General features: G+C 42.5%; 1 protein-coding gene across 1 annotated transcript; it reads left to right on the forward strand.

Moving 5' to 3' along the window:
* Nucleotides 1-24483, forward strand: dhx58 (DEXH (Asp-Glu-X-His) box polypeptide 58). The gene is made up of 13 exons (XM_060901986.1): nucleotides 1-395; nucleotides 571-674; nucleotides 2783-2959; nucleotides 5617-5821; nucleotides 6019-6209; nucleotides 9156-9269; nucleotides 9383-9518; nucleotides 11792-11977; nucleotides 12274-12521; nucleotides 14359-14670; nucleotides 14767-14957; nucleotides 23618-23711; nucleotides 23804-24483. Exons 3-13 carry the CDS (start codon nucleotides 2783-2785, stop codon nucleotides 23993-23995), a joined length of 2046 nt encoding a protein of 681 aa, XP_060757969.1. The 5' UTR covers nucleotides 1-395; nucleotides 571-674; the 3' UTR covers nucleotides 23996-24483.
* The last annotated feature ends 2392 nt before the right edge of the window (nucleotides 24484-26875 follow it).

A 26875-nucleotide genomic window follows, 5' to 3' on the forward strand; every position in this document is an offset into this window, starting at 1 on the left:
GTCAAGTGCAAAAGTAAACTTTTGTTACTTTGGTACATCCCATTTAATTGTGTGTTTCATTTCAGCTGCAGAACACAGTTCGAGGAATCCCTTCTTCGGTTTTCTTTTCCTGATGTCACTCGGCTGCATGAAGGGCTCCTCAAGGGTTTCTCCTACCTACATCCTGTTGGTTTTTTTAAGCAGTAGTTGTCGTTTGTTAAAATCCTCCGTGTGTGAATCATGACCAGCTCTATTTCATTTCGTCACCTTTCCTTAATGATCCGTGTGCTGATGTTTTCTGAAAGATTGACGAATTGAGAAGAAAACCAGCCACTGCTCTTCTTGTACCTTCTAATGTAGCAGGTTGCATTTACACACATTTTCTACCGGCTTCTTGAATGACAAGCAAACACACAGTAAGAAAATAGACTTGTTGTTTTTTTTTAAATATAAAAAAACAACTCGTATGTTGCTATGACACTGTTGCTACGACTACCAACACTAGATGAATATCATTTGTTCCACTGGCTGCAGTACGTCTTGCACCTCCTTAACTGGGCCCTTCCTTTACACCACTTCTTCTCTTTTCAGTTTCGTTTCTCAGACAAACAGGCTAACCGAGTGGCTCGTTTAAAGAGCTGAGCAGATTTCTTCTCTTCACAACACAACTTGTCGACTGAAAGCTCTGCTGAAAGGTAAAAGTTAATCCTATGACCATTTCTCTTTATAAGAATGACTAAGAAAAAGAGAGAACCTTTGGACCTCAGGTCGCTGTGCTACATTTCATGCTGCTTTATCTGTAAAATAATAAACAATTGATTATTCAAGTCCATCTGCAAAGCAGCTACATAAAAAAAGCTATTGTATTTGTGTACATATTAATAATTTGTAGAAGAAAATGGTATTTAAGAGAAGCAGGAAAAAAAAAAAGATTGGAATGACGTTCAGAGCTGTTCTGAAATATTGGGTTGTGTTTCTTTTTTTAGTTTATATTTTTTATTATTGTATTTGTGTACATTTAAATAATTTGTAGAAGAAAATGGTATTTAAGTAAAGCAGGAAAAAAAGATTGGAATGACGTTCAGAGCTGTTCTGAAATGCTGGGTTGTTTCTTTTTTTAGTTTATATTTTTTATTATTGTATTTGTGTACATTTGAATAATTTGTAGAAGAAAATGGTATTTAAGTGAAGCAGGAAAAAAAAAGATTGGAATGACGTTCAGAGCTGTTCTGAAATGTTGGGTTGTTTCTTTTTTTAGTTTATATTTTTTATTATTGTATTTGTGTACATTTAAATAATTTGTAGAAGAAAATGGTATTTAAGTAAAGCAGGAAAAAAAGATTGGAATGACGTTCAGAGCTGTTCTGAAATATTGGGTTGTGTTTCTTTTTTTAGTTTATATTTTTTATTATTGTATTTGTGTACATTTAAATAATTTGTAGAAGAAAATGGTATTTAAGTGAAGCAGGAAAAAAAAAGATTGGAATGACATTCAGAGCTGTTCTGAAATGTTGGGTTGTTTCTTTTTTTAGTTTATATTTTTTATTATTGTATTTGTGTACATTTGAATAATTTGTAGAAGAAAATGGTATTTAAGTGAAGCAGGAAAAAAAAAGATTGGAATGACGTTCAGAGCTGTTCTGAAATGTTGGGTTGTTTCTTTTTTTAGTTTATATTTTTTATTATTGTATTTGTGTACATTTAAATAATTTGTAGAAGAAAATGGTATTTAAGTAAAGCAGGAAAAAAAGATTGGAATGACGTTCAGAGCTGTTCTGAAATATTGGGTTGTGTTTCTTTTTTTAGTTTATATTTTTTATTATTGTATTTGTGTACATATTAATTTGTAGAAGAAAATGGTATTTAGAAGAAGCAGGAAAAAAAAAAAGATTGGAATGACATTCAGAACTGTTCTGAAATATTGGGTTGTGTTTCTTTTTTTAGTTTATATTTTTTATTATTGTATTTGTGTACATTTGAACAATTTGTAGAAGAAAATGGTATTTAAGAGAAGCAGGAAAAAAAAGATTGGAATGACGTTCAGAGCTGTTCTGAAATATTGGGTTGTCTTTTTTTATTTAAAATTTTTATTATTGTATTTGTGTACATTTGAATAATTTGTAGAAGAAAATGGTATTTAAGTGAAGCAGGAAAAAAAAAGATTGGAATGACGTTCAGAGCTGTTCTGAAATATTGGGGGAGTATTTTTTTTCTTTCTTTAAATGCTTTCAAGTATCCTTTGGAGTGCTATAATTTCCAATATTGACATACTATCTGACATGCGTATATTTCCCAGAGGGATGTGCGTGGTTGTCAGTTAGTAATAAGTGAAGGCTTATACCTGTTTTCTTTCGAACTACAACTCATCCTGTAAGCAGTATCAGGTTCAAAAAATAACAAACTTCTGTTTTAAACCATAATCGAAGAAGTTCTCTTTTCACATTTCGAGCACCGTGTTTACATTTATAGCATTTTGGAGACACCCTTACCCAGAGTGACTTAAACTCCTTTTAAGTAAATAAACTCTTGTTTATTTAGTTCTTATTTCTTAATATCTTAGACCATTTTTATGTAGCTCCTTTATTAGAACTGACTGTCTTTATTTAGCATTTATTTATTTATTTATTGAGCACCTTAACTCCAAGCCAAATTCCTTGTAGTTACAACAATTACTTGGCAATAAAGCTTTTTCTGATTCTGATTGTTATACAGCTGAGCTATTGAGGGTTAAAAGCCTTGAGGCAGCAGTGGTAGCTTGGTGGTGCTGGGGTTTGACCTCCTGACTTTCTGCCCTTGTGTGTAGATGGGGGACATATCGCTGAGGCCGTACCAGCAGGAGGTGGTCCAGGCTGCTCTGCGAGGGAAGAATAGCATCATCTGGCTGCCCACAGGTGGAGGAAAGACTCGGGCTGCTGTCTACGTGGCCAAGAAGCACCTAGAGACTCACCCCAATGCCAAAGTAGCCGTTCTCGTCAACAAGGTACCAAGTGCTCGGATCCAGTCAATATGCATCAATTGTCAGTCTACAGCTCTGTAAAAATCCCGATATTACATTCAGAATCAGTGGCTGTTAGTTTGATCGTAGCATTTCATTAACAGCTTGTATGTTGTATTAATAGTTTGATGTTTTCAGTGTGTAACAGTAATAATGATTCGTCTTTTTTTTTTTTTTTTGAAAAGGATGCCAAGATGGCTTTGTGTAATATAAAACACAGAAAATAGGGAAAATGAATTAATTAAATATCATTCAGTAATCAAGTGCAGTGTCCTAAAAACAGAGGACTATTATACGTAGATCACTAGTTCCCTTATAGACTGCCATGTACAAAACTATAACGAGGCCATCAACGACGGCGTAGCTCGCTCCGACCCCGTCTAGTCCAGAAGGAACGATCTAAAGTGGCCCACCTTGTGCAATAAACGTTGCAAGCTATATACACCCTAGGAATACTGACCTATTTGCCAGAAAGAATCCAAAACGGCGAGGAATTGACCGAGAAGAAGTGAATGGGGTTTTTTTAACTGTTCGTTAAAGGAAAAGGCAACTTTTGTACAAAATCACCACAAATAGATAGATAGATAAATATATAAAGTAATCGATCATGGAATTTATAGAGAAAGAACAGACCACATAACAGTATCTTTTAACTTTTAATAATATGGGCTTGCACTGAGCTCAGCGAAGATGCATTCCGCCATATTGATCTACTGCGTGACGTCATGCGGCCCACCACTGAAAAGAACTCTTCAGTGCTTCAGGGTAAGAAGGTAAAAAACCAGTACAATCGCTTCTTCAAAGTTTCACCAAATGGTTTTATTTATGCAACTTAAAGCTCATAATACTGTATAACTTTGGTTGAGTAAAAACACGGAGCAAAAACATGGCTGAATCCTGAATGACTCCTATTTGGATTTGTCCTACCAAGCCTACTGCGCATGCGTGAAGCGGCTCGGCTCGGTTTTCCCTTTCGGGCGCTCTCGTTTTCTGTTAGAATTTGGTAAAGAAAGAAAAAAATAAATATTATTTACCAGCTTACCGGGTCCATGAACATAAATCTGACAGCTGACAAGGTCGGGATATAAACGAATCGAATACAAGCCACCCGCCGGGACTCCTAATCACAGTGATCTGTTTGTATACACTGTTTTCATGGGCTCAGTGACGTCACAGATCAGAGGGAGGCGCATTAACGGAAGATTCTGATTGGTTTATAGTTGCCCACAATCTCAAAATGGCTGCCTCCTCCAACTTCGACTCCTCTGTGTCGGTTCATGATTTCAAAGTTAAAAATATTTTTTCATGTTCGATATATAATGGAAATAATTAACGGAATTGATTACGTATATGTTTTTCTCCTATTACACACCTGGTTTTGTCCAAAAGTTGCCTTTTCCTTTAAGGTTCATAATTGTAATTAAGCAAATCTGGGTAGAAGTTATATGCACCCCTACATTTCTATGCCAGAATGAATCAAAATCGGTGAAGTATTGAGGGAGAAAATGTGATGTGTGTGGAAACTGCTCATTAGGTGTTAGATTTAATCAGTCTCTTCAGTGTTGAATTGTTCGATTTAATGTTAGATTTAAAGCTGCATTAAGTGATTCATGTTAGTTTTATAGCTACAGAATGTGATTTATGTTAGCCTTATTGCTGCACAAGGAATCATTTGTTAAGAATTCATTATTTTAATATTTTAGCTTTTCATTTTCATTAGTTTTAGATCCTTTTATTATTTTAAACTATTTCTGATGCAGTTGACCTTCCTAGACTAGACTTCATAGCATAAACAATCTCTGTGTTTAGACATTCTCTTGCTATCGTAAGTACATATTGCCCTGTGACCTAAGAGTGTGCGTAAACAATGGCCTCTACAATCTGTCTGTACCTTGCTATTATGTCATATCATCAGAAATATTGTTTATTTTATCTGTTTATGATTGATTCAAGATTGACACAGATACAGATATCAAAATGATGTCATATTGATTAGAAATGTGTCTGAACATCGCCAAGGTTTCACTACATCTAAACATTCCATCAGAACAATGATGTAATTAAGACGTGACCTGCTCAAGGTCTGACTACAGTCTCTGAAGCATGCAATGATGTCACTCGCTCACACCCCCCCCATATACACATCACACACACACAACACCTCTTTAACGCGCGTGCACACAAGCATACACACACATTTTTATGCACAGTCCAGGGCAGACACAGATAAACAAGAAGTATAAAAGTTTTTGTGTATGTTTCATCTTTGGCGAATGACTGTGAATAAACGACGGTGAAACCAATCTCTGGGTCCCTGTCTGCTTTCGCGGTTCTTCGCCCCAGAATTCTGCAGGTGGCATGAAGGCATTGATCTCGAGAGGTTGGGGGGCAAGAGGTGAAGAAAACCTTTCATTAGGGATTGATTAATTACTCCATATCTTCATTATTAATTGCGATTATGCAAATTTGGGTAGAAGCTATATATGCACCCCAGGCAGACCTACCTTCCTGTCAAAAAGAATAAAAACCCGTGAAGAAGCGATTTTCATGAAACATAGACGACGCCCGACAGACAACACACGATGGGCTTGAACTCATCGGCTGTCGGCCAGATGAGCTAATAATAAGTGTGTGTTTTGTAGGTGCACCTGGTGGATCAGCACTTTAAAAACGAGTTCCAGCCCCTTCTGGATAGCTCAGTGAAGATGGTGCCAATCAGCGGGGACAGTAGCGAGAAGGACTTTTTCGGCTACGTGGTCAGGGATTCGAGCCTGGTCATCTGCACAGCTCAGATCTTGGAGAATGCCTTAAAAAACACAGAGGAGGGCAAGCATGTGGAGCTCACAGGTAACAAGTGTGACCCTGACATCCAGAAAAAAAGAAGGAAGCCCAGTGAAATATTGTTTACAAAACAAAAAGGGATTTGGATGGAATCATGGCATGTAAAGTTTGCTGGAGCCTAAATTGATAGTCCACGCTTCAGAGAGTGAATGTTTGTTTCATCCTTTTTTTTTTTTTTGTGCTCGTTCTTGCGTTTCCTTCAGACTTCACGCTGCTGATCATTGACGAGTGCCATCACACTCATAAGGAAGGGGTGTATAATAAAATCATGGCACGCTACGTGAAAATGAAGATTACAGGCGTGACTGGTCTGCCTCAGATCCTGGGCCTGACAGCCTCACCGGGTACCGGAGGAGCCAGAACGCTGGATGGTGCCATCAAACACGTGCTGGAGGTGGGTTTGAGTGACCGGAGATGTGTGTTAATGAATGAACGTTTCAGTTGGGCATTATTATCATAGGAGGCTGTTTTACCCATACCTGCAAACTCATGAGGGTTGAAAAAGGTGACAAACTACCGGTAACCCCCCCCGGCCCCCTTAAACAGCGCGCGATCAAGGAAAATAAAGGGAAAAGACAACATTTAAAACAAAGACAAGATTTATTCATTTTTAGCTTTGCAATTTTCAGTTTTGCATCTGACACCTCATTACATTACCATTAAGGAAGGAAAAGTATAAAAAGTAAAATTTGAATTTAAAAAAGTAATTTTTGAAGTGTGACACTGGAAACTTTCTTCAGCAGACCAGTTTATCATTTTTTAGACCTTTTGGCCCGAACAAGCCGTTCAAGGGTACGTTTATGCTGCTCTGCCATGTGCCTCTTTCGCGCCATGCTATCCTTCTTCACCACCTCTGCCCTATTACCAGCAGCACACCAAATTCAGCCTTCCTTTCCTTCAGTGCTGCCAAATTCATGGTGTGAGAGTGTGTGTGTGAGTGAGGGTGTGTGTGAGAGTGAGAATCTCTCTCTCACTCACACACACTCTCTCTTTCTCTCACTCACACGCACAACTGGTTCTCTGAATACAACCGAGATCAACACGTATTACGTTATAATTTTGACAATCCCACCAATAGTTTCACATAAAAATGATTTCTCTTACCCAAAACACGTGTTTATAGATCCTTATGTTCAACAAAAAATGACTTTATTCAAACTGATTTGACATTTTTTTTCTGTTTTGTTTCAGCCCACAGAAACATCTTCCGTGTCGCGCGTTCGGTTCAAACGTAACAGCCCCGCCCCTTGCGTCTTACGTCATAAAAACGCGACTCACAGATCGCCAAATCACAGGTACCAAAAAAAAAACACCCTAAAGCCTCTTTAAATCGCACTCATCGTAACACAGCTTTCTCCGCATACTAAAAATGTTTTTCCGTCTCCAGATGTAATATAGAGTTCCGGAAAAAATCAGAAAATATGGTTCCGTGAGCTGTTTTCAAGACTCAGTGTCCCGCTCTGCATTGCGTTTGGATGATCTCTGCCATCCTCCTATAGACCCTTTTCAGTCACGTGACCTTCGTAAACGCGACCACCATTTTGGACATGTAGCAGACTTCGGCTCGAATTGGTTTGAATGCGAGGAAGGCGACAAACGGAGAACATACAAGAAAAAGGAGCGAGATGCAGAAAACACCTTCGCTATCCAGCGACGTAGGGCATTTACAGGGCGAGCAGAGGGAGAAATAACAACAGTAACGACACATTAGCAACGCCGTACAGAAATAACGGTTTATGGCACAGACCCTTTCGGTTCTCGCTCATCTAGCTGCTACAATGACTGCTTAGACTGCAACAATAATACCTAACACACATTTAAGTATCCGTCGTAAAGACGTGAAACTCGTCGAGTGACGAGTGTGCTCATTGATAAGCTAACACAATCTAAAAGTAGACATACCATCACACTGCCCTGGCGCTGTGTACAGTTTACCTTCTACGGTTTGTGCACTCACTATTTGCCATTACTTTCTCCAACCGTTGTTACAGATTACAGGGAACGGCCTGGATTTAAGAGACAAATACATGTTCCTCTTGTTTTGAACACTTATTTGTAGGCAGTGCTTAATTTGTAAAGTGGGAGGTCCCGGAGCGCAGAGGATGAGCGGCTCCGGAGCGGAAAAAAAGAGGGGGGGAGGGGGGCGCTGCGCTTCTGGGCATGTTTTGTAATAACACTGCAAATTAAGTTCATCTGCAGATATTTTGTGGATGTCGTTTCATGAGAGAAATCACCAACAAGACAGATATCAAAATCAGACATTAACACTAAATAAACTGGCATTTTTTTATTTAATTATTTGTTTTTGGTTTTTTTTTTTATGTTACATAGTCAAAAGAGGTGTCGGATCACCGGATCCAGTGTAAATAGCTGCCGGAGCCAACGCCCGAGGTTCCGGAGCGCGCTCCAGCTTGCTCCCCCTCAAATTAAGCGCTGTTTGTAGGACACTGCCTCTGATCTGTCCTCCAGTCTACCAACAGCAAAGGAACACAACGCTAGCTAATGTCGTTAGCTAATAGCTACTACAGAAGAACAAAGAGGTTACAATGGGTTATTTTAGCCTGTTTGGTTACACACTCGCCGCCACAGAATGTTAACAGCAATGTAATGCCTTTTCTGGCTAATTTTATTCGTCTTACCTCCAACAAAGTGGTCACTACACAAGCGTTGGTATGCCGAGGGCTGCCAATCTTTCCTGTTTATGGCCGCTATCCATTTTCTCCGTCGGTCAGCATCTACCGGGATCCGATAAAATGATAACCCTTGCCTTGTTTGTTGATGGTTACTACATCCAGGTGCACAACAATATAGTGGCATGATGGAAGTCTTGCTGAAAATAAACACTTTCTTTGCTGCCGTTCCTCAATGCTGGCTGTGGTAAACTACTGGTAGTACATGTCCAAAATGGCGGCCGCGTTTGTCGTGACGTCACGTGAAAAGGGTCTATACACACCCGTATTCAAGAAAACCCCGCCTCTATTCAGTTACAATTCGCGGATACTGTCCAGCGTTCTGTAAGACTATTGGCTCGTTGGAATGTCATCCAATCAGAGAGACGTTTGAAGTATGAAGAAGGCGGAAATGGTCTGAATGTGGGTGTGAGGAGAAAAGTAGTAGTAGTACTTTGAAGTAGTAGTACATTGAAACCAAATGTTCGGCAACGTAGCCTCGCGCCCCCCCCAAAAAAAAAACTCTTCGGATCTACACGATTCACACAAGTGACCTATTTTGGGATCAAAACGGCGAATTTCGCCGAAAGGTGACTAGTTTGCAGGTATGTAAGCAGGTCATTTTCTTTTACATGTAGAATATTAAATACTGTCACTGTTTTTCTGAACAGATCTGCGCAAACCTGGACTCCATTATCGTGTCGACTGAATATAATAAGACGGAGCTTAAACACGTCGTCCCCAGACCTATGAAGAACTATGACATTGTGGATGTGCGGCATTATGTATGACGGTCTTCCTTCTAAAACACTTATCGCACCCTTGGTGCTAAAATAAAGCTTGTATGAACGTGCATGCATGTTTATTTTAACATTGTGTGTGTTTTTTGTTTTTTTAGGACCCATTTGGTGATCATCTGAAGATGATGATGACGCTGATTCACGAGTTCATGTCGTTAGACAAGCATGAGTTCACTCTGCGGCAGATGGGCACTCAGGAGTATGAAGCTGATGTGGTGGAGCTGGAAAAGCTAGGTCAGAGGATATTTCCATGGCAACCATGAAGATATGGTTGTTGGAGGAGTACCGTAGATGTAAATCATTCGATCAGCCAAAAAATTGTGTTCAAGATGTATTTAGTGTCTGATGTTAGCAGCATTAGACCTACAACATTACATTATATTAATGGTATTTAGCAGATGCTCTTATCCTGGGGAGCAGTTGGGGGTTAGGTGCCTTGCTCAAGGCCGCTTCAACCATTCCTGCTGGTCCAGGGAATCGAAATGGCAACCTTTTGGTCCCCAAGCTGCTTCTCTAACCATTAGGCCAAATTTTCCTTCACTAAAGAAGGAAACGTTGTATAATGGAAGCCTAAAGCTTGGCTCAGACTGCGTGGAGAAAAAGAAATGTTGGCCGACTTGAGACTCCTGAATTACTCGGTTGCATGGTTTGGCGTCACTTCACGCAAACATCAGACTCGGTTAGGAGGTGTGGCCTAAAGTTTAAAGATGAAAAACTGTACATTAGAAGTATTTCAGATGAACATGGTTCTGGGTCGATTTGCATATTTTTCATAGAGACATGATGATTGCATGTAGTTGGTACAAGGTAAATCTTGTGGTTATAAGAGTGATGAAGAGTTCCTTCGTAGTAAATAATTAGGCTTTTGTTTATTTTTTATATATTTATTTTTTAATCAATATTATTGTTTTTTGTCATGATCATGGTTTTTTATCCCCCACTGGCTGAAAGGCCCGAAGGGGGATTATGTCATGGCAATGTCCGTAAGTCTGTCCCAGGAAGGGTGCTCACCTTCTGAAATCAACTCCTCTCGCAATTTTTGGAGGAATTTCACAAAACTTGGCCGAAGGCCTTGTTATAGGTCGGTAGTACGCATATTGTTATTTTGTTCAATTCGGTTGCATTTTACCAGAGTTACAGCCCTCGAGTAACAACCTTGTGCTTTCACAATTTCATGAAGGTGCGCTTGCGTTCTGAAATCAACTCCTCTCACAATTTTTGGACGAATTTCTCGAAGCTTGGCAAAAGGCCTTGTTATATGACGATAATACGCGTATTGGGGTTTAATTTCGTTTGTGAACATTTTCCCAGAGTTTTGACCCTTGATTAAATTAAATAACTTGTACTTTGACAATTTCATGAGGGTGTACGTTCTTCTGAAATCAACTCCTCTCACAATTCGTAGAGGAATTTCACCAAACTTGGCAAAAGGCTTTGTTATATGACAGTTGTACGCATACTGAAATTTCGTTTAATTTGGACAAAGTTTACCAGAGTTATGCGCTTGATTATTAACAAACTTGTACTTTGGCAATTTCATCAAGGTGTTCTTGCTTTCTGAAATCAACTCCTCTCACAATTTTTATCCCCGGCTGGCCAAAAGGCCCGAAGGGGGATTATGTCGTAGCGATGTCCGTCCCAGGAAGCGTACTCGCCTTCTGAAATCAACTCCTCTCACAATTTTTGTAGGAATTTCACGAAACTTGACAGGATTCTTTGTTACATGTCGGTAATACGCATTAAACATGCAATTTTGTTCAATTCAGTCGCATTTTACCAGAGTTATGGCACAGTTACCAGCAGGGGATATTGGGCTCTCCGAGCACTCTTGTTTTATTATATTATTTATGAGAATGATTTACTCATTGGTGGCACGGTGGTGTAGTGGTTGCCTCACAGCAAGAAGGTCCGGGTTCGAGCCCCGTGGCCGGCGAGGGCCTTTCTGTGCGGAGTTTGCATGTTCTCCCCGTGTCCGCGTGGGTTTCCTCCGGGTGCTCCGGTTTCCCCCACAGTCCAAAGACATGCAGGTTAGGTTAACTGGTGACTCTAAATTGACCGTAGGTGTGAATGTGAGTGTGAATGGTTGTCTGTGTCTATGTGTCAGCCCTGTGATGACCTGGTGACTTGTCCAGGGTGTACCCCGCCTTTCGCCCGTAGTCAGCTGGGATAGGCTCCAGCTTGCCTGCAACCCTGTAGAACAGGATAAAACGGCTAGAGATAATGAGATGAGATTTACTCATTGTTTATTTAAGTGTAGTTTTTAATGATTGTATGTATTTTATTTTTGTGTGTCTATTCATTCATTCATTAAATTTTTCCAAAGCCCTACTGAAAATCATATTGTATGACGTAGGTCTTCTGTATAAAGATTCTTCCTACAAGCTTCTCTTCCTTGTTCATATCATCAGTCTGATGAACCTTTAGACACTGCTGTAATATGAATTAGGGGTTGACGCCACATTTTAAGAAAACGTTTGCTTACGAACGTGTGCGTTTGTGGTTTGCAGGTGTGCAGGAGGAGGACAGGTTGTTGACACGGTGTGCTCTCCACCTGCGAAAATTTAACGACGCTCTGCTCATTAACGACACTGTGCGCATGGTGGATGCTCTGAGGCTTCTGGAGGAGTTCTACGCCACAGAGGAGAGAAACGTGCTGGACATCACTGATCAGTTCCTCACAGGACTCTTTAATGGTATAAACTCAGTCTAGTCTGGCTCCATATTTCTTTAGACATCATATCATCAGTGACGGGCCTGATTACAGAGCAGAGTCAGTCTGCCTACATTTATTTTTTACTGATTTTAAATTTTAAAAAATTTTGAATATTCTTATGTGGCCTTTCATGAGCAATGTCCGTTTTTGATTACACTGAAAAGTGAATTGAAGAGTCACGTTTAAATTGGCCATGATTATGGAACGAGTGCATTTTAGCTCCAGTCTCAGTGCTCCAGGAGGAGTTGGTTGATCATGATGATCTTGTTTACTTAGAGAACAGAGTGGAGCTGAGGCAGCTGGCGTCCAATGAGTTAAATGAGAATCCCAAGCTGGAACAGCTGCAGCGCACCCTGGTGAACCAGTTCCAAGACAAGAACTCTCGTGGTATCATTTTCGCCAAAACCCGTGAGATCACACGCTGCCTGTACAACTGGGTGTCTGCAAACCCAGAGCTGAAGCGTGCCAAGATCCGCGCTGCCAATCTGGTCGGAGCAGGAAATGGCGCCACCCACATGACACAGGTAGGACCCTAGTGGAGGACGTTTTGGGTGTCCAGTTAAATCTTGTAGTTTCAAAGGGGATTAAGGACGAATTCTTTCAGATTTCATCAGGAATGTTGGATACACCTTTGCTTTGGCAGTATGTACAGTGGGGCAAAAAAGTATTTAGTCAGTCACCAATTGTGCAAGTTCTCCCACTTAAAAAGATGAGAGAGGCCTGTAATTTTCATCATAGGTATACCTCAACTATGAGAGACAGAATGGGGGGAAAGAATCCAGAAAATCACATTGTCTGATTTTTAAAGAATTTATTTGCAAATTATGGTGGAAAATAAGTATTTGGTCAATAACAAAAGTTCATCTCAATACTTTGTTATATACCCTTTGTTGGCAATGACAGAGGTCAAACGTTTTCTGTAAGTCTTCACAAGGTTTTCACACACTGTTGCTGGTATTTTGGCCCATTCCTCCATGCAGATCTCCTCTAGAGCAGTGATGTTTTGGGGCTCTCACTGGGCAACACGGACTTTCAACTCCCTCCAAAGATTTTCTATGGGGTTGAGATCTGGAGACTGGCTAGGCCACTCCAGGACCTTGAAATGCTTCTTACAAAGCCACTCCTTCATTGCCCAGGTGGTGTGTTTGGGATCATTGTCATGCTGAAAGACCCAGCCACGTTTCATCTTCAATGCCCTTGCTGATGGAAGGAGGTTTTCACTCAAAATCTCACGATACATGGCCCCATTCATTCTTTCCTTTACACGGATCAGTCGTCCTGGTCCCTTTGCAGAAAAACAGCCCCAAAGCATGATGTTTCCACCCCCATGCTTCACAGTAGGTATGGTGTTCTTTGGATGCAACTCAGCATTCTTTCTCCTCCAAACACGACAAGTTGAGTTTTTACCAAAAAGTTCTATTTTGATTTCATCTGACCATATGACATTCTCCCAATCCTCTTCTGGATCATCCAAATGCTCTCTAGCAAACTTCAGACGGGCCTGGACATGTACTGGCTTAAGCAGGGGGACACATCTGGCACTGCAGGATTTGAGTCCCTGGCAGCGTAGTGTGTTACTGATGGTAGCCTTTGTTACTTTGGTCCCAGCTCTCTGCAGGTCATTCACTAGGTCCCCCCGTGTGGTTCTGGGATTTTTGCTCACCGTTCTTGTGATCATTTTGACCCCACGGGGTGAGATCTTGCGTGGAGCCCCAGATCGAGGGAGATTATCAGTGGTCTTGTATGTCTTCCATTTTCTAATAATTGCTCCCACAGTTGATTTCTTCACACCAAGCTGCTTACCTATTGCAGATTCAGTCTTCCCAGCCTGGTGCAGGTCTACAATTTTGTTTCTGGTGTCCTTTGACAGCTCTTTGGTCTTGGCCATAGTGGAGTTTGGAGTGTGACTGTTTGAGGTTGTGGACAGGTGTCTTTTATACTGATAACGAGTTCAAACAGGTGCCATTAATACAGGTAACGAGTGGAGGACAGAGGAGCCTCTTAAAGAAGTTGTTACAGGTCTGTGAGAGCCAGAAATCTTGCTTGTTTGTAGGTGACCAAATACTTATTTTACTGAGGAATTTACCAATTAATTCATTAAAAATCCTACAATGTGATTTCCTGGATTCTTTCCCCCCATTCTGTCTCATCTTTTTAAGTGGGAGAACTTGCACAATTGGTGGCTGACTAAATACTTTTTTGCCCCACTGTAGATGTGTTTCCACCACAGGAACCGGAGCTAGTTCCTTCCTGCTCCACAGAAAATGGTTTTCTATGAAGCACGAGCGATTTAAATGGTGCTTGCCAAATGGCAAGTTAACTAGTTAATGAATGAATGTCGTATGTGTCTTTCATTTATAGAGGGAGCAAAAAGATACCATTCAAACATTTCGAGACGGCAACCTCAACCTCCTCATCTCGACCAGCGTTGCTGAGGAAGGCCTCGACATCCCAGAATGCAACGTGGTGATTCGCTACGGGCTTCTGACCAATGAGATCGCGCAGCAGCAGGCCAGTGGGCGGGCCAGAGCCAAGAACAGCGTCTATTCAGTGGTGGCACAAATAGGCGGGCGGGAGATGCGCAGAGAGAAGACCAATGAGTATCTGGAACAGCTAACTGGCAGGGCGATCGCTCATGTACAGAGCATGGAGCCCAGGGAGTTTCGCAGAAAGGTCTTACACCAAGCTTTTTTCAGATTAAATCACATCATTTGGCTTGTGTCAGTGAATTGAACTGGTTTTGATTCCACTGCTGTTTTGCGTGTGCAGATCATCGAGCTGCAGCAGGAGGCAATAGCTGTGCGCCACCTGGAGGCCGAGCAGATGGAGAGGAGGAGGCTCCGGTATGCCGCTGATGAGGTTGAGTTCAACTGCCGTGGCTGCTTCAGGGCCGTCGCCCGTGGAGATGATATGAGACTCGTGAACGGCACACAGCACGTCAACATCAACCGAGATTTTCCGTGAGTCGTGTTCCCACATCAGATCTAACTGCAGGGTTTTCCACAGAAAAAATAGTGATGCGAAGCTCAGCCCATAAGGGTCGCTGAGGGGTCCGGGGGCACGCTCTCCTAGTAAACTGAGATTAGAGACTTCAAATGGTGCATTCTGGTGGCATCTAGGGCTGATTTAGGCACGATTCAACATTAAATTTGCTCTTTTTTACCTTTTAAATTTTGCCCCTTGCATATTTGAGAAGGCAAATTTGGATTTGAAATGAAAACACTGGAAACGGGCGATTCAGCTCAGTAGTTAATTTTATTGCACAACAAAAAAAATGCATCTTTTTTTTTTTAAATACTTTGTGCACTCTTTTTTGTTCCTGTCTATTCCTGAATCTTTTCGATTTGTGAGCTGCTGAAATGTGTGTATTTCCCCACCGAGGGATGAATGAAGTTTATTTTATTATATTGAACAATATATATCTGTGAAGAATCTCAGTCATCCAGGTACATAGTAATCTGTGGTTGGTTGAAGAGAGCAACTGGACTTGCTTGAAGGTTCTTGAAAACGTTTCGCCTCTCATCTGAAGGCTTCCTCAGTTCTGTCTGACTAATAGGGAGCATCCAGTATTTGTGGCAGATCACGGAATCCAGGGACACATGTCGGCCTGGGGGCATTTTGAGTTATTGACAGATTCAGAAAGTACAGTTTCTAAGCTTTCCAATGATGCCTTCCATGTGGAGATCTGACAATATTTGAAGAATGTGTGGCCTTTTGAAAGTGTATACTTCTTAAAACAGAAAAGGGAGAAAATCGCCCTCAAAGTTTTCCATCTCAGCTACTCTGGGTGTAGGGCGGGCACATAATGGTGCTCATTTGCATGATATTAAGGAAAGCCCTACCCCCTACTAGCTAGCACGATACTACTTTCATGTAAACAAAGATCACCATGTCAATTTTCCTTCCATGCAAAGTATGCCCAAAACAATTATGAAATACAAAAATAAGTCCTAAAGTATACTTTAACGTTTTGTGGTCGAAAAATTACTCACACCGTAAGAAAGAAAGATAGCACGATGATGACAACTAACACAACACTAGTTTCATGTAAAGCCTCAGTCACAACCGGACGTACGTGCTCCTACAGCCGGTCTACATGCAAAAAACGCAAGAAACGCAAGAGAGCGCGCGTGTGATGTGCTGATTTTCGAGCCGCAGACCGGCCGCAGAGGTTCTTTGTCATGTCAAACAAACTCTACGGGCGCTTACGTTTTTTTCAGGTTGCAAGACAAACTTACGGCCAACGCGCGTCTTTCTCTGTGAACAAAAAAAAAAAAAAACGCAGAAAATTGGGAAACGCCAAAAATCACACGGCCAAAAAATCGTACGTCTGGTTGTGACCTAGGCTTAACCAAACCACAACACTCTCCGTTACATGCAAAAATAACCACACAGCCTTAGATTAATAAACTTACCCCATCAGAAAGAGAAACGGCGCCTTGCACACACCAATGCCTCCGATGGAATGTAATCCTAGAACGGTCCGTGTATCATCCGATCATTCAAGTATTCTATTCAATCTGGAAAACGAGGTTGCGGTTTTTTTTTGCTAGAAATGGTGATCTCCGATGTAAATACCGTGTGTCTGTTTGCTTCGCGGTGTTTCAGCTCCTCTGCGCTCTGTTTAGTAACTCATTCCATAGTGAAATCACACGCCTGTATGCAGTTAAGTAGCCATGCGCTCAGCTCGCATCATACAGCTGATTCGTGGAAAAAAAACCAAATGACTTTAAATCATCATGTGAATGGCCCATATGGTAATTTACCCACACCCCCCAGCAGGCTACAGTCCTGACAAAAACGAGACAATTTGCAACAAAAAATGTATGCTTTTCCAACAAAACAGTCTATTATCTGAAATACTGATTGCATTCTTCAAGATCTCAACTTGCACATGATGGGGAAAAAAACAAAAATCACAAATTTCGAAAAAAAATGCTTCTTTTGCGATTATCTCGGATTCGTTTCGGCCGACATGTGTCCCTGGATTCGGTGAGGGGTCACATTTATCCTCTCATGGATCATCATAGAATCCGAATCCTGAGATTCTTCACAGATATGTTTCTACGCACTTTGGGATGAGACCCCTTCGACTGGTGCGGGAGTATGAGAGGACTTCCAGAAAACTGGCAGACATCTTAGCCAGAGAGGATCATTCATTTTTGTCAACCTGGAACGACCATCACTGAACAGAGGTGGGTGTCTATGACATCTTTTATCAGCCACCTACAATGCAGCCATCAGCATTCTGATTCGGATTCTATGATGATCCATGAGAGGATAAATACTGGATGCTCCCTATTAGTCAGACAGAACTGAGGAAGCCTTGAGGATGAGAGGCGAAACTTTTCAAGAATCTTCAAGCAAGTCCAGTTGCTCTCTTCAACCAATATAGTGCAAAATGGATTGAACAATATAGCAGCTGAAATTAGAATATTAGCCATACGGCTGTCAACTACAGACCTGCAACCCAACAGGCAAAAGTCCCACACCAAAGCCTGCAGTATTGCTGGGTTTCACATGGCATCACATCCGCCCCATTAGTTATTCAAAACTTAAGCTGGTGGGCTACGAAAGCTCAGTTGACAAAGCGTTTGTACAGAGAAGGTGCATTACTCACTCGCATGAAAAATGCCTTACGCTTGCGTTGTTTTAGGTTGTTCGAATCGATCAAACCGTGAAACTGATAAAAGTTTCTTCAGGGCTCCCCGTGAACTAATAAAAAAGGGTGAACGAACACAGGATTTCACAAAAAGACGTCGAGAAAGGTGGCTTTTGAACCTCTCACTGAAATCGAAGGGATCCGAGTCGAAGCATGCTCGAGTTTGCAGTGATCACTTGGTGAAAGGTTTGTGTTTTCCAAGTACTTTTCTTGCTACGTGTTATTTTACGTTAATTTAAAAAAAAAAAGTCATGAAGCGCTAAAGTCCCCAGCTGTTTCTTTGTTTACTCCTCACAAAGTCCATATGCATGAAGGTCTCGACAAAATTCTTCCCCAGCCGTACGGTTACAATGCGCCATGATCACTTCTCCGTCTTGTTTAACTAAGATCCAGGTCTTTAAAGGGGTTTCTGATGATCTTTGTGAATGATTTAGCTGAGAGATAAGAGCCAACACCAGTGAGAATCAAGCCAACTGTTGTTTGTTTACACTTCAACTCTCAGCACTTCGTTGTAAAGACGTGAACGAAAAGATTTTTTTTTTTTTATTTAAAAAATACTTACACGGGCAAAAACAATACAGGATTCATTCGGCAGCGACTTGATAGCGTGGTCCTTTACCCAGCCACATACAAAAAAAAGTCGTAAGCCTCCATACTCTTCCACGCTTTCATCTGTTTTGCGGTGTAGAAGCACGTCTGCAACACCAGATAGTTCGAGGTGTCGGGGAACTCGACTGAAGGGTAGTTTGAGATCGTACGACAAATCCTTCTTTCCCAGACTGTAGGGGTCGATTCCATTGCACGTAGCAATCTTCTAAATATATCTAAAGCCAACAGTGGCTTCTAGATCGCGAGCGTACTCTGATAACTTATCGCTAGGTGTTTGCACTACGGCAGCCGTTTTGATTTGCTAGACCACCAGCTGTTTCACTTCCAGTAAAACTGCGAAGAAAAGTCATGTGACTGAAACCCAGCAATAGTGCCAGGAACAGAATCGAGGTCAAATCATGCAACAGCGCCATCTAGCGACGTGGTTTTGTATATGGATGCGAATGGCAGTCGGTGCATGCAGCGAAACCCTTTATTTTCACTTCTGGGTTGAGTGCCAGTGTCGTCTAGACCTATATATTTCATTTTCATTTCATTTTATTTGAAAGGGACCATGTGCAATTAAAAACATAAATGTTGCCATTTGATGCATTGCACCAGAGTTAGCCTTATGTGGGGTTTACATTAGACCGTATCAGCGGATCATCAGATTAACGTTTTTAAAAACGATTAGCGTGCACACAGCAACGCCAATACACGATTAGCGTGCACACAGCAACGCCAATACACGGATACGCTAATCACATGACTAATTCGGCACGCAAGTTGAAATGTGTCAGTGTGGCTCGTCGCTTCATCCTCAGCGGCTGCGCTCCAAATCACTCCGCCCTGAACAACGAGTGCCCTCTGGAGGGTGCGCACTCCGGCCCTGCGCAGCTCACAGAGCGCGCGAGTGAAGCGCACGAGCAGTGATTCGGGACTGAGCCGCTGTGCGCAAGTCACTTACCACTTGCAAGTGGAAGGATGGCAAGCCTAAAGACAATCATAACTACACAATGGGCAGTATTTGCATCAGTATTTGCAGTATTTTCATCCTTTTATACTCTTTAATGAAAGGTGATACAAGGCGGAAGTCTGCGCCGTTTTTCAGCAGTCGCGTCACATGACCAACGCCAGCGAATCAGGAAGGTGGATGTCACAGTGACGTTGTCCAATGACGACGCCAGCTAGAGCTCAGCACAGCGTATCCGCGTATTCTCAATGTTTACACAGCACCGGATCAGACACGATCTGGATTGAATACGTGGACCCTGGCGGATTCCCGTTTCCCGGCGTTTTTATGTAAACGGACAGTGCATCCGCGAAGAAAACGAGACAGATACGGTCTAATGTAAACTTGGCCTTAGGCTAATTTACATCTGCAGTCCCTACTTAATGGCACAGAAAAAAAAAAATCACTCAGCAAGTGTTGACATGAATACAAATAAAAACAATACAGATAAAACATCAAATATCACTCAGCAAGTATTGACAGAGTACAAAAAAAAAAAAAAGTCACTCAGCAAGCGAAGACAATACAATAAGGAAGTACCCCTCACAGGTACGCATACACGCACAGTTAGTGGTACATTGTTGCGAGAGTTTTAGGTGGTTTTTTTATGTTTGCTTTAAAGTCACCAAGCATATCACAGTTTAAGTTGTCTGAAATGGTGTTCCATTGTGTGATAGCTTTAACAGAAAAGGCTGCCTGTCCAAATGCTGAGTAGCGAAAGGGTACAGTGCAGCTATGTACAGAAGCTATTCTAGTGGACCTTACAGAGCCACGGTAACAGACAAACTTTTGCAAACAGGTGGGAGCCAAGCCATTTAGGATTTTGTAGACTGTATATACGTTTGAAAAAAAATTAGTGCTGTCAAGCGATTAAAATATTTAATCGCGATTAATCGCACATTTTTGTCACATGAAAAACCATGTAATTCTCTTATCAGCATAAAAAAGTGAATGGGCTTGCTCACCGTTCGAACTACGGGGGTACTCGGGGGATCTGAGATCCCTTGAAAACATGATGTGGGAAATGTTGGGGGGTCTCTAAAATATTGGCAAAATGATGTTTATTGACATAGCAATCGTGTGTAACGGGAAGCATTTGCATATCCGAAGTGAGCGCGCGATGGAGATCCGCGCTCTGAGACAAGCGCAAGCACCCCCCCCAAGGGAAAAAAAGGGACCCCCCGAAAATATCGGCATAGTTCGAACACTGGTTGTACTAATGTGTTTTTTTTTTTTTATTGCAGAGCATAACACGTCTTGTCCCAGCCACTGCAAAGTGGGGCTGGAGCCGCCGATGGGAAAACGAAACCCAAGCCGAGCACCGTGGCTCTTCGGGGGAGGGCAGAGGACTCTGGCTGTGCGGGGCGTGGCATTACAGTCTAGCTGCTATCGTTTTTCTAAGCAAAGTCTCTGTTCCAAGTTCCTGGCAGTTTCAAAAGCTTATGAAAAACCTACATCATGTCACAGAGCGTTAATCTCGCGATTAAAAAAATTATCGCCGTTAAAATTGAGTCAAGTTAACGCGTTAATAACGCGACATTTTTGACAGCACTAAAAAAAAATCTGAAATTACTAAAAGTTAGGCACAATTTCCTATGTAGTATGTCACAGTGGTGGTATCTAATGCCCCTTTTCCACCAAATCAGTTCCAGGGCTGGTTCGGAGCCAGTGCTGGTTCACAACTCGTTCAACTTGCGAGCCAGCTGAGAACCAGTTTGCTTTTCCATAGCTCACGGTGCTAAGGGAAGCCACGTCATTACGTCGCTACGTTTACATAAACCTTGGCGCGAATATCGAAGCAAAAACACCACGGAAGAAGCAGCAGCAGCAACAACAATAATAATAATGGATGACTTCGCATTTGTACAGCTGCTGCTTCTCGTCGCTTAAAAATGGCGATCTTTCGCGGTCTTGTTATTGTTGTTGGTCTTAACAACTCCCCCCCCCGCTGACATAAGCGGTTCTTTCCTCTGGCCCAGCAGAGAGTTGGTGCTAGCCTGGAACCGGTTTTTCTGGCCCCAGAGCCAGTTCTTTGTCAGTGGAAAAAGAAAACCCGGTTCCAAACTAAGGTGGTGTTTACATTAGACCGTATCAGCGGCTCATCAGATTAACGTTTTTAAAACGATTCGCGTGCACACAGCAACGCCAATACACGGATACGCTAATCACATGACTAATTAGACAGCACGCAAGTTGAAATGTGTCAGTGCGGCTCAGCGCTTCCTCCTCAGCGGCTGCGCTCCAAATCACTCCGCCCTGAACAGCGAGTGCCCTCTGGAGGGTGCGCACTCCGGCCCTGCGCAGCTCACAGAGCGCGCGAGCAGTGATTCGGGACTGAGCCGCTGTGTCTGTGATCCCAGTGCATATCGGGCATGCGCAAGTCACTCACCACTTGCAAGTGGAAGGATGGCAAGCCTAAAGGCAATCATAACTACACAATGGGCAGTATTTGCATCTTACCATGAACAACATTAAGAATGACAAAGCAAAGCATTATATTCATACTTTTATACTCTTTAATGAAAAACAAAAAGGTGATACAAGGCGGAAACAATAGCAGGAAGTGAAGTCCGCGCCGTTTTTCAGCAGTCGCGTCACATGACCAACGTGGCATGAACAACGCCAGCGAATCAGGAAGGTGGATGTCACAGTGACGTTGTCCAATGACGACGTCAGCTAGAGCTCAGCACTGCGTTTCCTCGTATCTCAATGTTTACACAGCACCGGATCAGATACGAACTGGGTTGAATACGTGGGCCCTGGCCGATTCAAGTTGTTCCGCCTGTGGAGTCGTTTCCCGGCGTTTTAATGTGAACGGACAGTGCATCCGCGACGAAAACGAGACGGATACAGTCTAATGTAAACACCACCTAAGCACTGGCCCTGGAACTGCTTTGGTGGAAAAGGGGCATAAGTGTCTTCTTGTCAAATATTTTCAGTGCCTGTTTGTACAGTGATTCTAAGGGCCTGATTGCTGTTTGACTAGCCTGCTCCCAGCAGGTGATACAGTACGAGATGTGTGAGAAAATAAGAGCATGCAGAAATATTTTTGCAGCCTCTGTGGATAGAGAGGATCTGATCTGTCTGAAGTTAGCCAAGTTATATTTAATAGTTTTTGTCATCATCTTGTGTTTTTTGAAACTCAGGTTTCGATCAAGTAGTACACCAAGATATTCAAATTCGCTGACAATCTCAATCTGTTCACCTTTGATGCAGATGTTTACATCTGAGATGTTTAGGTTAGTTTTGGAGAACAACATGCTTTTGTTTTGCTTACATTCAGGGTAAGGCAGGATCGGTCGAGCCACTCGGCAACTCCCACCAGGGCACTGGTTAATTTATGCCGCTTTTCCACTACCAATGCGGCCGAGTTGGGCTGAGTCGAGCTGAGTGGGGCTGTTGGAGTTGCATTTCGTCTACAACCGTGCTGAACCGTGCTGGCTGGAAGTGGGTGGACACATTGGGTGGAGTTAGCGAAAGTGGGTGGACGTCACGTGATGTCGTTAGGCGGCGCAAATAGTGACATCAGTGATCTTTTAAGCGGTAGTCTCACGACCCGGGTAGTAAACAATAAACATGGAGGACATGGAGTTGTTAGTGTTGCTGGTCTTGGTTCTGTGGCTTGTTGTCACCGACAACGCCAACAGATACTGGCAAGAGCGTATAGATGAGGCGAGGCGCATAAGGCTTCAGAAATTCTCATAATTCTTCTTCTTCCGGGTTTACGGTGTTTACAGATCCCAGCGTGCTCCCGGGGCGTGTGTGGGCATGTGAGGACACTCCTCCTCACCAATCAGTGCACAGGGGAGTGTCTGCTCACGCCCCCAGCCCCACTCGGCTCGGTTTGGCTCGCTTCAGCCCCACTCCAAAACCGTGCGAGTTTTGGGTGCTAAGCAGGGCTGAAGCGAGCTGAGTCGTGCTGCTCTGAGGTAGTCGAAACGCGAGCCGTGTCGGGCTGAAGTGAGCTGAAAAAGGGTAGTGGAAAAGGGCCATTAGTTGCAGCTTGCTGGGCTGATTTTGCATGTACATACATGACAATAGCTTCCTATTTCTATGGTTATTACTCATTTCAGAGGGTAATAAGATATTTAGGTGCAAAAAGCACTCTGCATTGTTGAATTTATGGTATGTTCATTTTAAGGGGACCTTAAAATGCGTGTGGAGGTGGCACGGGGTCTCGGGGAGCACCCACCCACCCAATATAATGGTTGGGGAAACACTGCTTTGCATATATGATGCATTCAATTTGTCATCATTTCAAGATTTTGGTCATGTTTGTTAAATTACAAGGCTCTGTCTGCGGAGTGTACTGTTCGTATAATCTGAGGCTGGTTTAACTGTGCGTTTGTGTTTAACAGGAAGTTCTATAAGGTTGGAGGGAAAGTTCATCTTGAACGGACATTTGAAGATTGGGAGCCAGGTTGTACCATTCTCTGCGCTACATGTGGACAGGTAATGCGTGTTTTAAGTGTGAGAGACGCTCCCAGAGTCATACCGGAGAAATAGTGTTACAAATGTCTTCCTTTACGTTCTTGTTTGTGCAGAATTGGGGAATGGAGGTGAAGTTCAAGAACGTGGTGTTGCCGTGTCTAAATATAAAGAGCTTTTCGATGAAGACTCCTCAGGGGAGCCGCACAACCAAACAGTGGAAGAAGGTCGAGTTCCTAGTGGAAGATTTTGACTTCCTTAAGTATGTGGAAACACAGAACCCTGACCTCGAGTCTTTATTCGACTGATTCCTTTTCTGAGGTGTCGCACAAAGTCCTGAACACGCTCCACACACACCCAGTTCGATACGGACAATCTTCATTTGGGCCAGCAGATGTCACTGTCGTGCAGTATTTCATTACAGGCTTTCCCAAACTACATACTCCTGCACTAAATAGGTTCATTACGATGGTATCGTAGCATGCGCTTCGAGACGCACCGAGAGTCTCCGGGGAGCGAATATGCTAATGCGCTTGAAGCTCGATTGCCTGATTAATTCTAATTCATGCTGATAAATGGACATTAAAATGCTCGACACCATGGAAAGCTCATGGTTCCTGACCTTGCAACTTTCACGAAGACTTGCCATCCAGGATGACCTTTGACCCTTGCACTTTTGAAAAAGGCTGGCATGGACCTCTTTGTGGACTTTATGTAGATTTTTAATTGTATACTGTATGAGTTTTTTATTGTAATGTGTGTATCAGACTAAAGATGATTATTGAGTGTTTCTTTACTGAAATGTGTCTTAAATTGGTGGAAAATGTTTCATTTTAAGTATATTATTTACCTTTGGGACATGGTGAAGTGTTTGATGCAGGTTCCTGAGTGTGGGGGGAAAACGGAAGAACAGCTCAAGGAGCAACTCGAAGCCATTAAATGCAGTTATTACGGCTTCTTGATACCAAATGTCACGAACACGCTGCAGTGACACCTGAATCACCAGGCAGGTTACTGAAGTGCAGTCCGAGTGGGCGGGTAAAGGCAACACACACACACTTACAAAACATCTGAGTCACAGTGCTACAGTCCACTGTTCATCGTGTGTGTTTTCAGCCACATTGTGAAAAGAAACAGACTTGCCTTAAAATCAGAATTAACTTCATGAAAATTGACAAGATTCCCAACTGACCCTATGCTGAAGTTTGATGTACAGGGGACCAGGTTACTTTCCATGCTGGAAAAATGTCCATGAAATGAGGAAACTTGGCCAGGGCTGAGATTCCTAACTGCATTGCAGCACGATGATTGTAAAAATTATCAAGTGAGCATCACATTGCACATTCAGAGGAAACTGGTTCTCATCCATTTTGTTTCAGGATTGCAAATCGGTTTTTTAACGCATCTGAGAAATTCTGACTGTTACAGAAACTTTTAAAAGTTACAACAGAGATCTTGCAGTCACGTGACCGGAAAGTACACAGCCGCCATCTTGTCAGTAAAAAACACCGCTGAATACTGCTGCACTCGTGTACAGAATGGATCAATTTCAACCGACGGACTACACGGCTCATTTTTCTAATGAACAGATAACTAGATATATGTCTAAAATAAGCGATCTACAGATTAGTGACCCTTATGGCTTACCGGACGTAGTTTTCACGACCGTGTCAGTGGATTTTGAACTGCCACCGGAATACCCGGCCGTGTATAATTACCTCATTAACTTTCCCTCGCTGTTAAGTGGTGAAGCACTGCATGCTTATAAATCTCTGGACAGTTATCTTTAGAGAAATTCAGGATTTGTCAGCCGCGGCATCTTGTAAACAAGAAAATAATCCTCATTGGACGGGTAAGTCACTTAAGTATTGAGTATAGCACTGACCAGCCGATTATAGAATAGAATAAGGTAATTCCAGCTGTAATTCCAAATCGTCCGTCTTGTTTACCATGGATCTGGCGTTGGAGAGATAGAGGCTTAGCAGTGGAGGTTTGAGTGGCTGTTTTCTGAGCTTAGTCAACAGGCCGGCTCTGCCTGCAGCCTCGCTTTTGCTTCCGCTCCCGGCGCCGCCTCCTTCGCTTTGCTTCCGATAACAATCCACGGAGACCCTGCTGGTCTCGCTATCTCGTCCGGAATGTTGTGCATGCGATGGAAATCGCTACAAACCGTCATTTTCTGCTGGAAACCAATGTCCAGTAAGTCCATACGGTTGTAGTGGATATTGAAGTCCGGTACAGACGAACAACACGCAGAAATACACACAAAAAACAAACATGCACAGGTAGGGAGAGCTTGTAGTAGAATTGTATATAGTAGGGTTTTCCAGAAGAAAAGGTAGAAGTAGAAGGCGGAAATATGGCGTTTGACCGACAAGATGGCGTCTGTCACAATCTGGATCGGCTGTGACGTCACATGCAAGTGCTCCATAAACTGGTGAGAAGTGTGAAAATGTCAGTGCAGCTGTTTTGTCACATTTTTTGCAAGAAACAGGAAGCTGAAAATTCATTTGAAAGTCTGTGTGAATATTAACCAGGAAGTGTGACTGCATTGTACAGTATTACAGCCAATCAGGTTCCAGTATGCAAATTCATCACATTTAATAATTTAAGGGTGTACGCGTGTTCATATTCCTTGCTCAGGTTAGAAATGTAGTTGCCTGTGTAGTGGTGGTGGTGGGTTGTTGTGGGGTTTCTTCCCTCCCCCCCTTTCCTGAATCTAGCAACAGTCTAGATAACATTTGGTTTCAGTTTATGTTAAAAGGTACAGACTGCAAAGTCATCTGAAATTTTCTTTTTTTTTGGTCTGTGTGCGTCACGTTTTCCTCTGTCTCGCAAGAACAATATCATGTGGACAAGATGTGATCATTTTTGATGTCCTGAGAGTCGCTTTTCTCCATTTTGGGACTGAATAGCCTCCCTCCTGAGGTAAACAGTACGGCCCTACGGAAAGATCCAAACGCAAGGAGCTTGAACTAATTGGCATAACTCGCACCAAGATGGCGACACGCGGAAAACATCGCGACAGAGTTTTGAGTCGCAGCGATGTAATTTGTGGTTGACGTTCATGAATAGATCCGTGAAAGAAAAGCCGAATACATCTTTTCCCTGTTAGTGCTTGTGTTCTTGTTTCTTTCTCTGTAAGATCAAAACATTAGGTGTATAACTCCATATTCACTACTGTAACCCTT

This window comes from Neoarius graeffei, chromosome 20 (assembly GCF_027579695.1).
Source record: "Neoarius graeffei isolate fNeoGra1 chromosome 20, fNeoGra1.pri, whole genome shotgun sequence".
NCBI lineage: Eukaryota > Metazoa > Chordata > Actinopteri > Siluriformes > Ariidae > Neoarius > Neoarius graeffei.

Excerpts from the sequence above, each read along its gene's own strand:
- dhx58 (XM_060901986.1), top strand. The coding sequence starts at position 2,783 with ATGGGGGACATATCGCTGAGGCCGTACCAGCAGGAGGTGGTCCAGGCT. Across the intron at positions 5,822-6,018 it reads CAAGCATGTGGAGCTCACAG|ACTTCACGCTGCTGATCATT; the intron begins GTAACAAGTGTG and ends CGTTTCCTTCAG. Across the intron at positions 11,978-12,273 it reads CCTCACAGGACTCTTTAATG|AGAACAGAGTGGAGCTGAGG; the intron begins GTATAAACTCAG and ends TTGTTTACTTAG.